The sequence below is a fragment of the Arachis stenosperma genome, chromosome 9, assembly GCF_014773155.1.
Source record: "Arachis stenosperma cultivar V10309 chromosome 9, arast.V10309.gnm1.PFL2, whole genome shotgun sequence".
Classification (NCBI taxonomy): Eukaryota; Viridiplantae; Streptophyta; class Magnoliopsida; order Fabales; family Fabaceae; genus Arachis; species Arachis stenosperma.
In genome coordinates, this window is record NC_080385.1 from 113,543,613 (window position 1) to 113,559,714 (window position 16,102).

At 38.7% G+C, this 16,102-nt stretch overlaps 1 protein-coding gene and 1 non-coding gene across 2 annotated transcripts; one reads left to right on the forward strand and one right to left on the reverse strand.

The window, feature by feature from the left end:
* The first annotated feature begins 331 nt into the window (after positions 1 to 331).
* LOC130953741 (small nucleolar RNA R71) lies at positions 332 to 439 on the forward strand. The gene has a single exon (XR_009075902.1). It is a non-coding gene; the product is annotated as a small nucleolar RNA R71 (small nucleolar RNA).
* A 4,440-nt stretch (positions 440 to 4,879) lies between these two features.
* LOC130949826 (uncharacterized) lies at positions 4,880 to 5,689 on the reverse strand. Its single transcript, XM_057878446.1, has one exon. The coding sequence runs from the start codon at positions 5,687 to 5,689 to the stop codon at positions 4,880 to 4,882; it is 810 nt and encodes a 269-aa protein (XP_057734429.1).
* Between the last annotated feature and the right edge of the window lie 10,413 nt (positions 5,690 to 16,102).

Consider the following 16,102-nt stretch of genomic DNA (forward strand, 5'->3'; position numbering starts at 1 on the left):
ATGAAGCATCCTTAGTACTGCTTGGTGCATTCTACATTCCAGACAGACTTTGAGAAATCAAATTGACTTGTTGAGTCAATATTTTATTCTGAGCCAAAATGGCGTTCAGAGTGTCAATCTCAAGAACTCCTTTCTTCTGACTAGTCCCATTGTTTACAGGATTCCTTTCAGAAGTGTACATGAATTGGTTATTTGCAACCATTTTAATTAGCTCTTGAGCCTCTGTAGGCGTCTTCTTCAGATGAAGAGATCCTCCAGCAGAGCTATCCAAGGACATCTTGGACAGTTCAGAGAGACCATCATAGAAAATACCTATGATGCTCCATTCAGAAAGCATGTCAGAAGGACATTTTCTGATTAATTGTTTGTATCTTTCCCAAGCTTCATAGAGGGATTCTCCATCCTTCTGTCTGAAGGTTTGGACTTCCACTCTAAGCTTACTCAATTTTTGAGGTGGAAAGAATTTTGCCAAGAAGGCATTGACTAGCTTTTCCCAAGAGTCCAGGCTTTCTTTAGGTTGAGAGTCCAACCATATCCTAGCTCTGTCTCTTACAGCAAAAGGGAATAGCATCAGTCTATAGACCTCAGGGTCAACCCCATTAGTCTTGACTGTGTCACAGATTTGCAAGAATTCAGCTAAGAACTGATGAGGATCTTCCATTGGAAGTCCATGGAACTTGCAATTCTGTTGCATTAGAGAAACTAATTGAGGCTTAAGCTCAAAGTTGTTTGCTCCAATGGCAGGGATAGAGATGCTTCTCCCATAGAAGTCAGGAGTAGGTGCAGTAAAGTCACCCAGCACCTTCCTTGCATTGTTTGCATTGTTGTTATTTTCGGCTGCCATGAGTTCTTCTTCTTTGAAGAATTCGGTTAGGTCCTCTAAAGAGAGTTGTGCTTTGGCTTCTCTTAGCTTTCTCTTCAAGGTCCTTTCGGGTTCAGGGTTAGCTTCAACAAGAATGCCTTTGTCTTTGTTCCTGCTCATATGAGAGACAAGAAAATATGGAATCCTCTATGTCACAGTATAGAGATTCCTTGAGGTGTCAGAGGAAAAGAAAAGTAGAAGACAGAAGTAGAAAATTCGAACTTATCAAAGAAGATGGAGTTCGAATTTTGCATTAAGGAATAGTGTTAGTCCAAAAATAGAAGGATGTGAGAAGGAGGGAAGTAATTTTCGAAAATTAAGTAAAAGATTTTGAAAACATTTTGAAAAACACTAATTGATTCTCAAAAACTAAGAATAGAAAAAGAATCAAGTGATTTTTGAAAAAGATTTGAAATTAGAAATCAAAAAGATATGATTGAAAACTTATTTTGAAAAAGATGTGATTAGAAAGATATGATTTGAAAACAATTTTTAAAAGATATGATTTGAAAACAATTTTAAAAGATATGATTTGAAAACAATTTTAAAAGATATGATTTTAAAAATTAATGACTTTCCTAACAAGAAAAGATATGATTTAAACATAAAACCTTCCTCAACAGAAAAGGCAAAAAATGTTCAATCAAATCATTAATTGTTAGTAAGTATCTTTGAAAAAGGAAAGAAATTGATTTTGAAAACATTTGATTGAAAATATATGATTTGAAAAAGATTTGATTTTGAAAAACTTTGAAAACTTGAAAAAAATTGATTTTGAAAACAAAATCTTCCCCCTTTGCCATCCTGGCGTTAAACGCCCAGAATGGTGCACATTCTGGCGTTTAACGCCCAAAACTATACCCTTTTGGGCGTTAAACGTCCAGCCAGGCACCCTGGCTGGCGTTTAAACGCCAGTCTGTCTTCTTCACTGGGTATTTTTGAATGCCCAGCTTTTTCTGTGTGATTCCTCTGCAGTATGTTCTGAATCTTCAATTCTCTGTATTATTGACTTGAAAAGACACAAATTAAAAATATTTTTGGATTTTTAATAATAAGGAATAATCAAAATGCAACTAAAATCAAATAACAATGCATGCAAGACACCAAACTTAGCAGTTTGTATACTATTGACACTAACAAGATGAGAATGCATATGAGAAACAACAAAATACTCAAGTCAATAGAATTCAAAGATCAAAACAAGGAAATCATCAAGAACAACTTGAAGATCAATGAAGACACATGCATGAATGCAGTAAGAACATGCAATTGACACTAATCTTAAGATGAGACTCTAGACTCAAACAAGAAATATTTTTGGTTTTTATGATTTTCTAATTTTTTTTGTGATTTTCGAAAATTAAGTGAAAAGGAAAATAAAGGTATCAAAATTCTTAATGAGAATTCCAGGAATCATGCAATGTTAGTCTAAAGCTTTAGTCTAAAGGAATTAGACATAGCTAGCCAAGCTTCAGCAGGACATTGCATTCAAGAGCTAAATTGATGAGGATCAATCAGCTTTGGTGATGATGAGAACATCACCTTGAAACACTAGAATTCATTCTTAAGAACTCTGAAGAAAAATACCTAATCTAAGCAACAAGATGAACCGTCAGTTGTCCATACACAAGAACAATCCCCGGCAACGGCGCCAAAAACTTGGTGCACAAAATTGTGATCAATACTTTTCAAAACATAAACAATCCCTAGTAATGGCTCCAAAGACTTGGTGCTCAATACCATGGCATAAACACAGCTTCGCACAACTAACCAGCAAGTGCACTGGGTCGTCCAAGTAATAAACCTTACGCGAGTAAGGGTCGATCCCACGGAGATTGGTGGTATGAAGCAAGCTATGGTCATCTTGCAAATCTCAGTCAGGCAGACTCAAATGGGTATAGATGATGAACGAAAATAATATAAAGGATAAAGATAGAGATACTTATGTATATCATTGGTGTAAGAGCTTCAGACAAGCGCATGAAGATGCCTTCCCTTCCGTCTCTCTGCTTTCTTACTGTCTTCATCCAATCCTTCTTACTCCTTTCCATGGCAAGCTCGTGTAGGGTTTCACCGTTGTCAATGGCTACCTCCCATCCTCGCAGTGAAAGCTAATGCTCATACACTCTGTCACAGTGCGGCCAATCACCGGTTTGGTTCCCTCCCCTACCGGAATAGAATCCCTCTTTTGCGTCTGTCACTAACGCCCAGTAGGTTACAGGTTTGAAGCACGTCACAGTCATTCAATCATTGAATCCTACTCAGAATACCACAGACAAGGTTTAGACCTTCCGGATTCTCTTGAATGCCGCCATCAGGTCCTGCCTATACCACGAAGATTCCGATTAAAGAATCCAAGAGATATTCACTAAGCCTTGATTGCTTGTAGAACAAGAATGGTTGTCAGTCACCTTGTTCATGAGTGAGAATGATGATGAGTGTCACGGATCATCACATTCATCAAGTTGAAGAACAAGTGATATCTTAGAACAAGAACAAGCGGAATTGAATAGAAGAACAATAGTAATTGCATTAATACTCGAGGTACAGCAGAGCTCCACACCTTAATCTATGGTGTGTAGAAACTCCACCGTTGAAAATACATAAGAACAAGGTCTAGGCATGGCCGTGAGGCCAGCCCCCAAATGATCTAAGAACTAGATGTCCAAAGATGGATAATACAACAGTAAAAGGTCCTACTTATAGAAAACTAGTAGCCTAGGGTGTACAAAGATGAGTAAATGACATAAAAATCCACTTCCGGGCCCACTTGGTGTGTGCTTGGGCTGAGCATTGAAGCTTTTATGTGTAGAGACGTTTTCTGGAGTTAAACGCCAGCTTTTATGCCAGTTTGGGCGTTTAACTCCCAATTAGGTGCCAGTTCCGGCGTTTAACGCTGGAATTTCTGTAGGTGACTTTGAGCGCCGGTTTGGGCCATCAAATCTTGGGCAAAGTATGGACTATCATATATTTCTGGAAAGCCCAGGATGTCTACTTTCCAACGCCGTTGAGAGCGCGCCAATTGGGCTTCTGTAGCTCCAGAAAATCCACTTCAAGTGCAGGGAGGTCAGAATCCAACAGCATCTGCAGTCCTTTTCAGTCTCTGGATCAGATTTTTGCTCAGATCCCTCAATTTCAGCCAGAAAATACCTGAAATCACAGAAAAACACACAAACTCATAGTAAAGTCCAGAAAAGTGAATTTTAATTAAAAACTAATAAAAATATACTAAGAACTCAACTAAAACTACCAAAAACATACTAAAATTTATGCCAAAAAGCGTACAAATTATCCGCTCATCAGTGCACCACTTCATCACTTCTTTTTGAACCACCTCCTTCATGGTTGGATTTAGTCTTCTTTGAGGTTGAACCACAGGTTTTGAATCTTCCTCCAATAGAATTTTATGCATACAAATGGCAGGGTTGATGCCTTTGATATCCTCAATTGTCCAACCTAAGGCTGTTTTGTGAGCTTTTAATACTTCAATCAACTTTGTCTCTTCTTCCATGTTCAAAGAGGAGTTTATGATCACTGGCAGGGTCTCTACTTCTCCAAGGAACACGTATGTGAGGTGAGGGGGAAGAGGCTTTAACTCTTGTTTTGGCTTCTCCTTTTCCTTGTCTTCAATGGAGATTTCTATCACTCCCTCTTTTTATTCCTCCTGGTTGTCATCTTCCAGTAGCTCCCCCTCCACTTCTTTTTCCTGTTGCTCATGACAATTGGCTTCTAATATTTCTTCTACCAATCCTTCTATACTATCCACTCTCATGCAGTTCTCTTGCTCAGGGGGATGTTGCATTGATTTGAAAACATTGATGACCGTTTGCTTATTGTGCACCCTGAAGATCATTTCTCCCTTTTCCACATCGATAATAGCTCTTGCTGTGGCTAGAAACGGTCTTCCCAAGATAATTGAGTTGTTGCCTTCCTCTTCTGTATCCAAGATAAATTCTCCAACTTTAACTAATAGATTTTCCATAACTCCATTGGGTGTCTTGATTGATCTGTCAGCCATCACAGTGACATCTTGGTAGGTTTGATTTCTTCTATGGCAAGCTTTCTCATCATTAAGAAGGGCATCAAATTGATACTAGCACCTAGATCACAGAGAGCTTTTTCTAATGTCATCTTGCCTATGGTGCATGAAACCATAAAGCTTCCTGGATCTTTGAGCTTTGGTGGGATACCCCTTTGCATTACAGCACTGCATTCTTCAGTGAGCGTAATGGTCTCCTTCTCATACGAACTTCTCTTTTTGTTAATGAGCTCCTTCATGAACTTTGCATATAGAGGCATTTGCTCTAATGCTTCAGCCAAGGGGATATGAATCTCCAACTTCTTGAAGACATTAAGGAATTTGGGGAAGTGCTGATCCTTGATCTCCTTGTTGAATCTTTGAGGGTATGGTAAAGGAGGTGTGGAAGTCTTTTCCAACTGCTTCTGTCTTTGAGATGGTTCCTCCATTACTTTCTTCCCTTTCCTTGATTCTTGTAGTTGCTCATCTTTCTCTTTAGGCTTCTCTTGAGCTTGCTTGCTTGCTGTCACCTCTTCTTTGTTGCCGGCCTCATTTTTCTCAGCTGGCTTTTTGTCATTCTCCATGGGTTTCTTGTTAGCTTCTCTGTCATTCACCAAAATTTTTCCACTCCTTAGTTGTATAACCTTGCATTCTTCCTTGGGATTTGGAATGGTATCACTTGGGAGTGAGCTTGTTGGCCTTTCAATCACAGCTTGCTTGGACAATTGTCCAATTTGCCTTTCTAAGTTTCTCATTGAACCTTCATGATTTTTGCTTGTTAATTCCTGCTGCTTCATCATCTTTTCCATCAGTATCTCTAGGTTTGAGATCCTTTGAGTATCTTGTGGTACCTGTGGCTGATTGTGAGATGTTGAGGGTGAATGATAATTATTTTGGTTAGTGGCTGGGTTATTAGGTGGATAATAGCTGGAATTGGGGTGATTGTTTTGGGGTTTTCTATATGGATTGTGGTTAGTGTTCTGCTGGTTGTGGTTCTGGTTGTTTTTTTAGTTGTTTTGGCTTGAATTTCTTTTCCATGGCTGCTGGTTTTGATTGTGATTATCTCCCCATCTGAGATTTAGATGGTTCTTCCAGGATGGATTGTAGGTGTCACCATAAACTTCATTTTGTCCTGCTCCTTGGTTATGCATATAGTTTACTTGTTCCTGCTGCTGATCTTCAGAAGTTTCTTCACTTTGTCCCCACCCAGTTAGTGGTTGGCTTATGACATTCACTGATGCAACTTGCAGGCTATCAATCCTCTTAGCCATTTGCTCAAATTGTTGCTGAATTTTCTGGTGCATCACCTTGTTGTGAGCTAGAATAGTGTCCACTCCCTCCAACTTCAGTACACCCTTTTTCTGTGTTGGTTGGCATTGCCTTTGATGAGCAAAGAAATATTGATTATTTTCCACCATATCAATGAGATTTTGGGCCTCCTCTGCTGTCTTCGTCAATTATAAAGAACCTCCTACTAAGTGATCTAGTGCTTCTTAAGCTTTCAAGGTCAAGCCTTCATAAAAATTCTGAAGTATGTCCCATTCATTGAACATTTCAAGGGGACACTTTTTGATCAAGGTCTTGTATCTCTCCCAAGCCTCATAGAATGATTCTCCATCCATCTGAGTGAATATTTGGACCTCTGTTTTGAGTCTAATGATCCTTTGAGGAGGATAGAACTTGGCTAAGAACATGTTTACTAGATCTTCCCAATTGTTGATGCTATCTCTTAGAAATGACTCCAACCATTGACTAACTTTGTCTCTGAGGGAAAAGGGAAATAACAACAGCTTGTAAATGTCAGGATACACTCCATTGGTTTTGACAGTGCCACAAATCCTCAGAAAAGTGGATAAGTGTTGGTTTGGATCTTCAAGTGGCCCTCCTCCATAGGAACAATTGTTTTGTACCAAGGTGATGAGTTGTGGCTTCAATTCAAAGTTGTTTGCATTAACATTTGGGGTAAGGATGCTACTCCCACAATGCCTTGGATTAGCAAAGGTGTAGGAAGCCAAGACTCTCTTCTGAGGTTGACCATTGTTGTTGGCTACTCCTACTGGTGGATTTGTTGGATTTTCCTCCATTTCTTGGTATTCTTCCTCAGATGCTTCTACACCAACAACACTTTTTCCTCTTGCTTCTCTTCTTAATCTCCTGAGAGTTCTTTTGTCAGTCTCACAGAGGGTAGGGGTTTCCCTCTTTGACTCTGTCATACAAATAAAACACAAGAAACACAGAAAACCAGAAAATAAGAGCAACTCACTCTACTGCTAGAGTGAGGTTAAGGTTAGCAAAAATTCAAACAGTTAGTGCGCTTGTTAAAAATCAAGATAATAAAGAAAAACAAAGAGAAAGTGCTTAATCTAGACCGCCACCTTACTTAATCATTGTCAATCTAGTCAATCCCCGGCAACGGCGGCAAAAACTTGAAGGGTAGCAAAATGATTCCACACAAAACTCACCGGCAAGTGTACTGGGTCGCATCAAGTAGTAATTACTCACATGAGTGAGGTTGATCCCACAGGGATTGATGGATTGAGCAATTTTAGTTAGATGGTTGATTTAGTTAAGCAAATAGTTGATGATTTGAGTGAGTTGTAATTAACAGAAGCTAAATTGCATGAAAGTAAAGGGAGAGGGAGAATCGGCAGTAAATTAACGAGCAGGAGAAGTAAAAGAGCTAAATCTTAAAGTGCAAGTAATGTAAATGACTGAAACTTAGATTGCAAGAAATGTAAATGGCTGAAGCTTAAAGTGCAAGAAATGTAAACTACTAAATCTAAATTGCTGTGAAACTTAAATTTCTGAAAGATTAAAGGGATTTGGGGAGTTAGGATTCAAAATAAAGCAAGAAGATGTAAAGAGAAATCAAGCAGAGAAGTAGAAGATGAAGTAAGTGCAACAGATCTAAACAGAAATGGAAAATTGCTTGAAAAACAAGACAGAAAGAAACTTAGCTTATTTGTGAAATCCAAAAGTGAAATTGAAGATCTCGGGAGATCAATGAGACTAATAGCTAGATCTAGATCTCAATTCCTTCCTTGATCAAACAAAAAATGAATTTCAGAAGAAATATAGATGAAAGCAGTGAATAAAACTCAGATCCAATTCTTCAATGATCATAATTGTGCAGAAGAGGACAAAGATGAATTTCAGATCAAGCATTGAAACAAAATTCCTTCAATCTAAATCCAAAATTCAAAATAGAAAGTAAAAGTTACAGAAGCAAGAACAATGAAAAAGAAAACTCCGATCTCAATCCCAGTTTCCCAAATTTAAGTGAAAATTAAAATGAGCTAAAAGTAAAACTAAAAATGAAAAGAAGGTCCTCTCTAAATCAAACTAACTCCTATTTATACACTTTCTAAATTTTAACTTTCAGACTTTGGAGTGGGCTTTTCAAATTGGTGAAGAATTGGATCCAAGGTGGCATTTAATTGAAATTGGACTCATGGGACACCTTCCAGGGGAGCGCTTAGTTAAAAGAGAAAGCGCAGCGCTCCTTTTCCCTTGTGTGCTTCCAATTTGTCTGTTGCCCAAGCCCATTGGATGCAGCAAAGTAGCGCTCAGTCAACTAACACAACGCAGTGCCTTTGATTTAGAATGGGCTCCCACTTCGCGTCTTGTTTCTCTCATTTTGGAGCCAATTTTCCTTGTGCCAAGCAATGCAAAGTAGAGCTCAATGAGAGAACTTCATGCAACGCCCCTTTGTTGTGGAGAAATCTCCGTTGTTCGAGCCTTGGTGAAGTGAATTTGGTGCACATTTCTTTTGGTAGAGTGGTGCTCAGTGAAGGAATTGAACGCAGCGCCATTTCTTTCATGCGCTAGGTGCATGGTTCGAATCCTGGCCATTTCATTTTGGCCAATTTCCTTGCTTGTAGCGTTTCTTCTATGTTCTTATGTGCTTGGTTTCGAAACTTGATGGCTTCACTCCTTGTTGTTGCGCCTCGTTTTTCTTTGCTAAGCCCCACGATAAAGTTAAGTAAGTTAACTGAGCGCTATGAGTTTTGCCTTGTGAATATTGGTTCTTTTGAGCGCTTCGTTTGATTAACCAATGCAGCGCCATGCCCTTTGTTCCCTTGGCTTTGGTATGCCCCTCTCTAGCGCTCAAATAGAGAGCGCTACGCTCAATTAGTGAGTGTTATGCCTTGCTTTGGTTGATGCGCCACGCTTTTGTTTTCTTAGGCCACACTTTCCTTGTTTCTTTCTTTTCTTCACCTACAAGAAATTAAAACAACCAATCAAAGCATCACCAAATTCACAAGGTTTATAAATCATTCAAAAACCAACTAATTCTAGCTTAAACCTCATTATTTAGTGTCAAATAAAGGATGGTTGATTGATTCAACAAAACCATGAAAATCCACTCCAAATTACTTACTTACAATGCAAGAAAGTGCATAAAACCTACTGAAACTAGTGAAAAATGCTAGAAAAGCTAGTATAAGATGACTTGTCATTAATCATCTCAGCTCGTTCTTTCTTTTTTTTCTTTTCTTTTCTGTTCTCTGCTCCCCTATGGCAGAAGTTCTTTAGATATTTTTAATCTTTTGCTCTTTGATCTCCTGTGACAAAGGTTCTTTAGTATTTTTCTTTCCTTTTCTTCTCTTCTTATTTTCTTTTCTTTCCTTTCATTCCATAATATAATTTATCATCGCATTATTTTCTCTCCTTTCCATATGTATCTTATGGAAAAGAATTATAAAGTACTTTAATTAAGTCTGCGTTCTCTAAAGCTTTTAAGATCACTCGGATTGCTCTTCTCTTACTTATGATAATATTAATAATATCTTTATTAGATAATATTCTTAATAAAATAATAATAACAATGATATATATAAGATATTTTAAATAATAAATAATATATATATATATATATATATATATATCTTTTCTTAAAACTTAGTTTATAAAACCTTAGTTTTTAAAGTCTTATTAATTACTTTTTAAACCACGAACTTTTTAATAATCTAGTTTTAACCTTAATATTTTATAAAATTATATTTGAAATCCTCACTTATTTTTATATTTATAAAAATAACACTGAACTTTTATAAAATACTCATTTTACCCCTGTAATTTATTTAATTACAAATTTTACCTCGATTATATACAAATACAATGTTGCCCTTCAAAAATAAAGTTTAAATATTAATCTTCCTCTTATACAAAAACTGAAACCCTTAGCCCTTCCCTTTCAAAATATTACTTGTATTTTAATCCCTTTTCGAATCTTTCGGTTACCAGTTTTTCTCAACTTTTAATTTAATCTTTCAACTACCAAATCTCATTAATTTTCTTAAAATACCATATCACAATAGTCCCAAAATCATTAAAACAATCATAAAAATTATTATAAAGTTACCAAATCCTACCTCCGTAAGAAATCAAAATAATGGAAACCCTGGAGAAGCTTTCTGATTGGGCTGTTGAAGAAGAAAACCTTAGAAATCGTCTGTGCCTCCTAGAACACTGGTGGACGAAATTGTGATCCATGTTCTAATTATTTTGAGATGAAGGCTTCTAAGGGGCAGCAGCTGATTTCACAACTCCGTTCAACTAACCAGCAAGTGTACTGGGTCGTCCAAGTAATAAACCTTACGTGAGTAAGGGTCGAATCCACAGAGATTGTTGGTATGAAGAAAGCTATGGTCACCTTGTAAATCTCATTTAGGCAGATTAAAGGGTAATTGTGATTATTGGAATAAAATAGGAAATAAATAATAAAAAGGATAGAAATACTTATGTAGATTCATTGGTGAGAATTTCAGATAAGTGTATGGAGGTGCTGTAAGGCTCACGGACGTCTGCCTTCCCACTGCTTCTACTCAATCCTTCTTACTCCTTTCCATGGCAAGCTGTGTATAGGGGTTCACCATCAGCGGTGGCTACTTTCAATCCTCTCGGGAAAATAATCCTATGCGGTTGTCAGTCGCACGGCTAATCGTCTGGAGGCATCACCCATGGTTGATGGCTACATCCCATCCTCGCAGTGAAAACTAATGCTCACGCACTCTGTCACAGTACGGCTAATCACTGGTTGGTTCCCGCGCCTACTGGAATAGAATCCCTTGATTCTTTTGCGTCTGTCACTAACGCCCAGCACTTGCAAGTTTGAAGCACGTCACAGTCATTCATTACCGGAATCCTACTCGGAATACCACAGACAAGGTGAGACTTTCCGGATTCCCAGGATCCTACTCGGAATACCACAGACAAGGTGAGACTTTCCGGATCCTCATAAATGCCGCCATCTATCTAGCTTATACCACGAAGATTCTGTTGGAGAATCTAAGAGATACACATTCAAGCTCTGTTGCATGTAGAACGGAAGTGGTTGTCAATCACGCGCGTTCATGAGTGAGAATAATAATGAGGGTTATTTACTCATCACATTCATCATGTTCTTGGGTGCGAATGAATATCTTGGAATAAGAATAAGAGAGATTTGAATAAAAGAAAATAGAACTTCATTAATACTTGAGGTACAGCAGAGCTCCACACCCTTAATCTATGGTGTGCAGAAACTCCACCGTTGAAAATACATAAGTGAAAGAGGTTCAGGCATGGCCGAATGGCCAGCCCTCTCCATGATCAAGTGACCGAGTATTCAAAGAGATTAAACTGTCAAAAGATGTCTAATACAATAGATAAATGTCCTATATATACTAGACTAGCTACTAGGGTTTACATGAGTAAGTAAATAATGCATAAATCCACTTCCGGGGCCCACTTGGTGTGTGCTTGGGCTGAGCTTGATCAATCCACGAGCTGAGGCTTCTCTTGGAGTTGAACTTTGAGTTATGACGTGTTTTGGGCGTTCAACTCCGGATCATGACGTTTTTCTGGCGTTTAACTCCAGACAGCAGCATGAACTTGGCGTTCAACGCCAAGTTACGTCGTCATTCTTCGAATAAAGTATGGACTATTATATATTGCTGGAAAGCCCTGGATGTCTACTTTCCAACGCCGTTGAGAGCGCGCCATTTAGAGTTCTGTAGCTCCAGAAAATCCATTTCGAGTGCAGGGAGGTCAGATTCCAACAGCATCAGCAGTCCTTTTATCAGCCTTTTTCAGAGTTTTGCTCAAGTCCCTCAATTTCGGTCAGAATTTACCTGAAATCACAGAAAAACACACAAACTCATAGTAAAGTCCAGAAATGTGAATTTAACATAAAAATTAAGGAAAACATCCCTAAAAGTAGCTTGAACTTACTAAAAACTACCTAAAAACAATGCCAAAAAGCGTATAAATTATCCGCTCATCACAACACCAAACTTAAATTGTTGCTTGTCCCCAAGCAACTGAAAATCAAATAGGATAAAAAGAAGAGAATATACTATAAATTCAGAAATATCAATGAATATTAATTATAATTAAATGAGTGGGACTTGTAGCTTTTTGCTCCTGAACAGTTTTGGCATCTCACTTTTTCCTTTGTAGTTTAGAGGGATTGGCGTCTCTGGAGAACTTAGAATTTGGGATAGTGTTATTGACTTTCCTAGTTAAGCATGTTGATTCTTGAACACAGCTACTTATGAGTCTTGGCCGTGGCCCTAAGCACTTTGTTTTCCAGTATTACCACCGGATACATAAATGCCACAGACACATAACTGGGTGAACCTTTTCAGATTGTGACTTAGCTTTGCTAAAGTCCCCAGTTAGTGGTATCCAGAGCTCTTAAGCACACTCTTTTGCCTTGGATCACGACTTTAACCACTCAGTCTCAAGCTTTTCACTTGGACCTTCATGACACAAGCACATGGTTAGGGACAGCTTGATTTAGCCGCTTAGGTCTGGATTTAATTTCCTTGGGCCCTCTTATCCATTGATGCTCAAAGCCTTGGATCCTTTTTACCCTTGCCTTTTGGTTTTAAGGGCTATTGGCTTTTTCTACTGCTCCTTCTTTTTCTATATACTCTTTTTAGCCATTTTTTTTTTCACTGCTTTTTCTTGCTTCAAGAATCAATTTCATGAATTTTTCAGATCATCAATAACATTTCTCTTTGTTCATCATTCTTTCAAGAACCAACAATTTTAACACTCATAAACAACAATATCCAAAGACATATGCACTGTTCAATCATTCATTCAGAAAACAAAAAGTATTGTCACCACATCAATATAATTAAATTAAATTCAATAATAAATTCGAAATCTATGTACTTCTTGTTCTTTTGAATTAAAACATTTTTCATTTAAGAGAGGTGAAGGATTAATGGAACTTATTCATAGCTTTAAGGCATGGTTACACACTAATGATCATGGAATAAAGACACAAAACATAGATAAACATAATAATTAAAAACCAAAAACAGAAAGAAATAAAAAACAAGGAAAGAATCCACCTGAGTGAGAGTGGCGCCTTTTTGAAGAACCAATGGTGCTCTTTGAGCTCCTCTATGTCTCTTCCTTGCTTCTGTTGAATGATTCCTAGTAATTTTTGTGTTCCTCCCCTTAGTTGCTTCCAATATTTGTGTGGAGGACGACTTATCCCCTGAGGTATCTCAGGGATCTCTTGATTTGCAGCCACATGTTCTACCACTGAGCTATGACGGCTTATATTTAGTCTTTCCATCTCCCATGACTCAGAGGTGGAAGCTTTTTGTCTTCCCTTTGAGGTTTCTCTGGCTTTAGGTGCCATTAATGGTAATGGAAAAGCAAAAAAGTTATGCTTTTACCACACCAAACTTAAAATATTGCTCGCCCTCGAGCAAGAGAAGAAAGAAGAGAAGAAGAAGAAGAAGAAGAAGAAAATGGAGGAGAGTAAGGGGAGATGGATTCGGCTATATGGGTGGGATTGAGTGGGAAAGAGAAGTTGAATTGTAAAGGTAGGTGGGGTGTATGGGGAAGAGTGGATAGATGTAGGTGGTGAAGAATGTTGGGAATTGTGACATGGGGAATAGTCATCACAAAAACTAGGATTAGGAGGTAAGGTGGGAATATGGTAAGTGGGGATCCTGTGGGGTTCACAGATCCTGAGGTGATCCTGTGGGGTCCACAGATCCTGAGGTGTCAAGGAATTCCATCCCTGCACCAAATAGGCATGTAAAATGCCTTCATGCATCATTCTGGCGTTTAAACGCCCATTGGTGCACGTCTTGGGCGTTCAACGCCCATGTAATGCATGTTTCTGGCGTTGAACGCCAGTTTCATGCTTGTTCCTGGCGTTCAGCGCCAGGTTGTCCTCTCTGTGCACCATCCTGGCGTTTAACGCCAGGTTGTTGCTTGTTTTGGGCGTTCAACGCCAGAATGGTGCTCTGTTCTGGCGTTGAACGCCAGCCAGATGCACCTTACTGGCGTTGAACGCCAGTCTGCGCTACCTCTAGGGTGAAAATTTTTTTCTTCTGTTTTTGACTCTGTTTTTAATTTTTTTGATTTTTTTCGTGACTCCTCATGATCATGTACCTAATTAAACACAAAAATAACAAAGAAACAAAATAAAATAAAATTAGATAAATAAAATTGGGTTGCCTCCCAACAAGCGCTTCTTTAATGTCAATAGCTTGACAGTGGCTCTCATGGAGCCACAAGGTGATCAGGTCAATTTAAGTGTAGTCGCAACACCAAACTTAGAGTTTGGATATGGGGTTTGAACACCAAACTTAGAGTTTGGTTGTGGCCTCACAACACCAAACTTAGAGTTTGACTGTGTGGGTTCGTCTTGACTCTGAACTGAGAGAAGCTCTTCAAGCTTACTCTCTTTTGTCACAGAGGGATGGTCATGTGCCTGAAACACAAGGTAGTCCCCATTCAATTGAAGGACTAACTCACCTCTGTTGACATCTATCACAGCTCCTGCTGTGGCTAGGAAAGGTCTTCCTAGGATGATGCATTCATCATCTTCCTTCCTAGTGTCTAGGATTATGAAATCAGTAGGGATGTAAAGGCCTTCAACCCTTACTAGCACGTCCTCCACTATTCCATAAGCTTGTCTTATGGACTTATCTGCCAATTGTAATGAGAACAAGGCAGGTTGTACCTCAATGATTCCCAGCTTCTCCATTACAGAGAGTGGCATAAGATTTATCCCTGACCCAAGATCACATAGAGCTTTTTCAAAGCTCATGGTGCCAATGGTGCAAGGTATTAAGAACTTGCCAGGATCTTGTTTCTTTTGAGGTAGAGTTCTCTGAATCCAAGTATCTAGTTCACTAATGAGCAAGGGAGGTTCACTTTCCAAAGTCTCATTACCAAACAGCTTGGCATTCAGTTTCATGATAGCTCCTAAGTATTGAGCAACTTGCTCTCCAGTCACATCTTCATTCTCTTCAGAGGATGAATATTCTTCAGAGCTCATGAATGGCAGAAGGAGATTTAAAGGAATCTCTATGGTCTCTAGATGAGCCTCAGATTCCTCAGGATCCTTAATAGGAAACTCCTTCTTGCTTGAGGAACGTCCCAGGAGGTCTTCCTCACTAGGATTTTTGTCCTCCTCCTCCTTTGTGCATTCGGCCATATTGACTATGTCAATGGCCTTGCACTCTCCTTTTGGATTTTCTTCTGTATTGCTTGGGAGAATACTGGGAGGAGTTTCAATGACTTTCTTACTCAGCTGACCCACTTGTGCCTCCAAATTTCTAATGGAGGATCTTGTTTCATTCATGAAACTGAAAGTGGCCTTTGACAGATCAGAGACTATATTGGCTAAATTAGAAGTATTTTGTTCAGAGTTCTCTGTCTGTTGCTGAGAAGATGATGGATATGGCTTGCTATTATTTAGCCTAGTACGTCCACCATTGTTAAAACCTTGTTGAGGTTTTTGTTGATCCTTCCAGGAGAAATTTGGATGATTTCTCCATGATGAGTTATAGGTGTTTCCATAAGGTTCACCCATGTAGTTAACCTCTGCCATGGCAGGGTTTTCAGGATCATAAGCTTCTTCAGAAGCTGCCTCTCTAGTACTGTTGGATGCATGTTGCAATCCATTCAGATTTTGAGAGATTATGTTGACCTGTTGAGTCAACATTTTGTTCTGAGCCAATATGGCATTCAGAGCATCAATTTCAAGAACTCCTTTCTTCTGAGGTACCCCATTGTTCACGGAATTCCTCTCAGAGGTGTACATAAACTGGTTGTTTGCAACCATGTCAATGAGTTCTTGAGCCTCTTCAGGCGTTTTCTTCAGGTGAATAGATCCACCTGCAGAATGGTCCAATGACATTTTCGAAAATTCAGAGAGACCATAATAGAATATATCTAATATGGTCCATTCTGAAAAC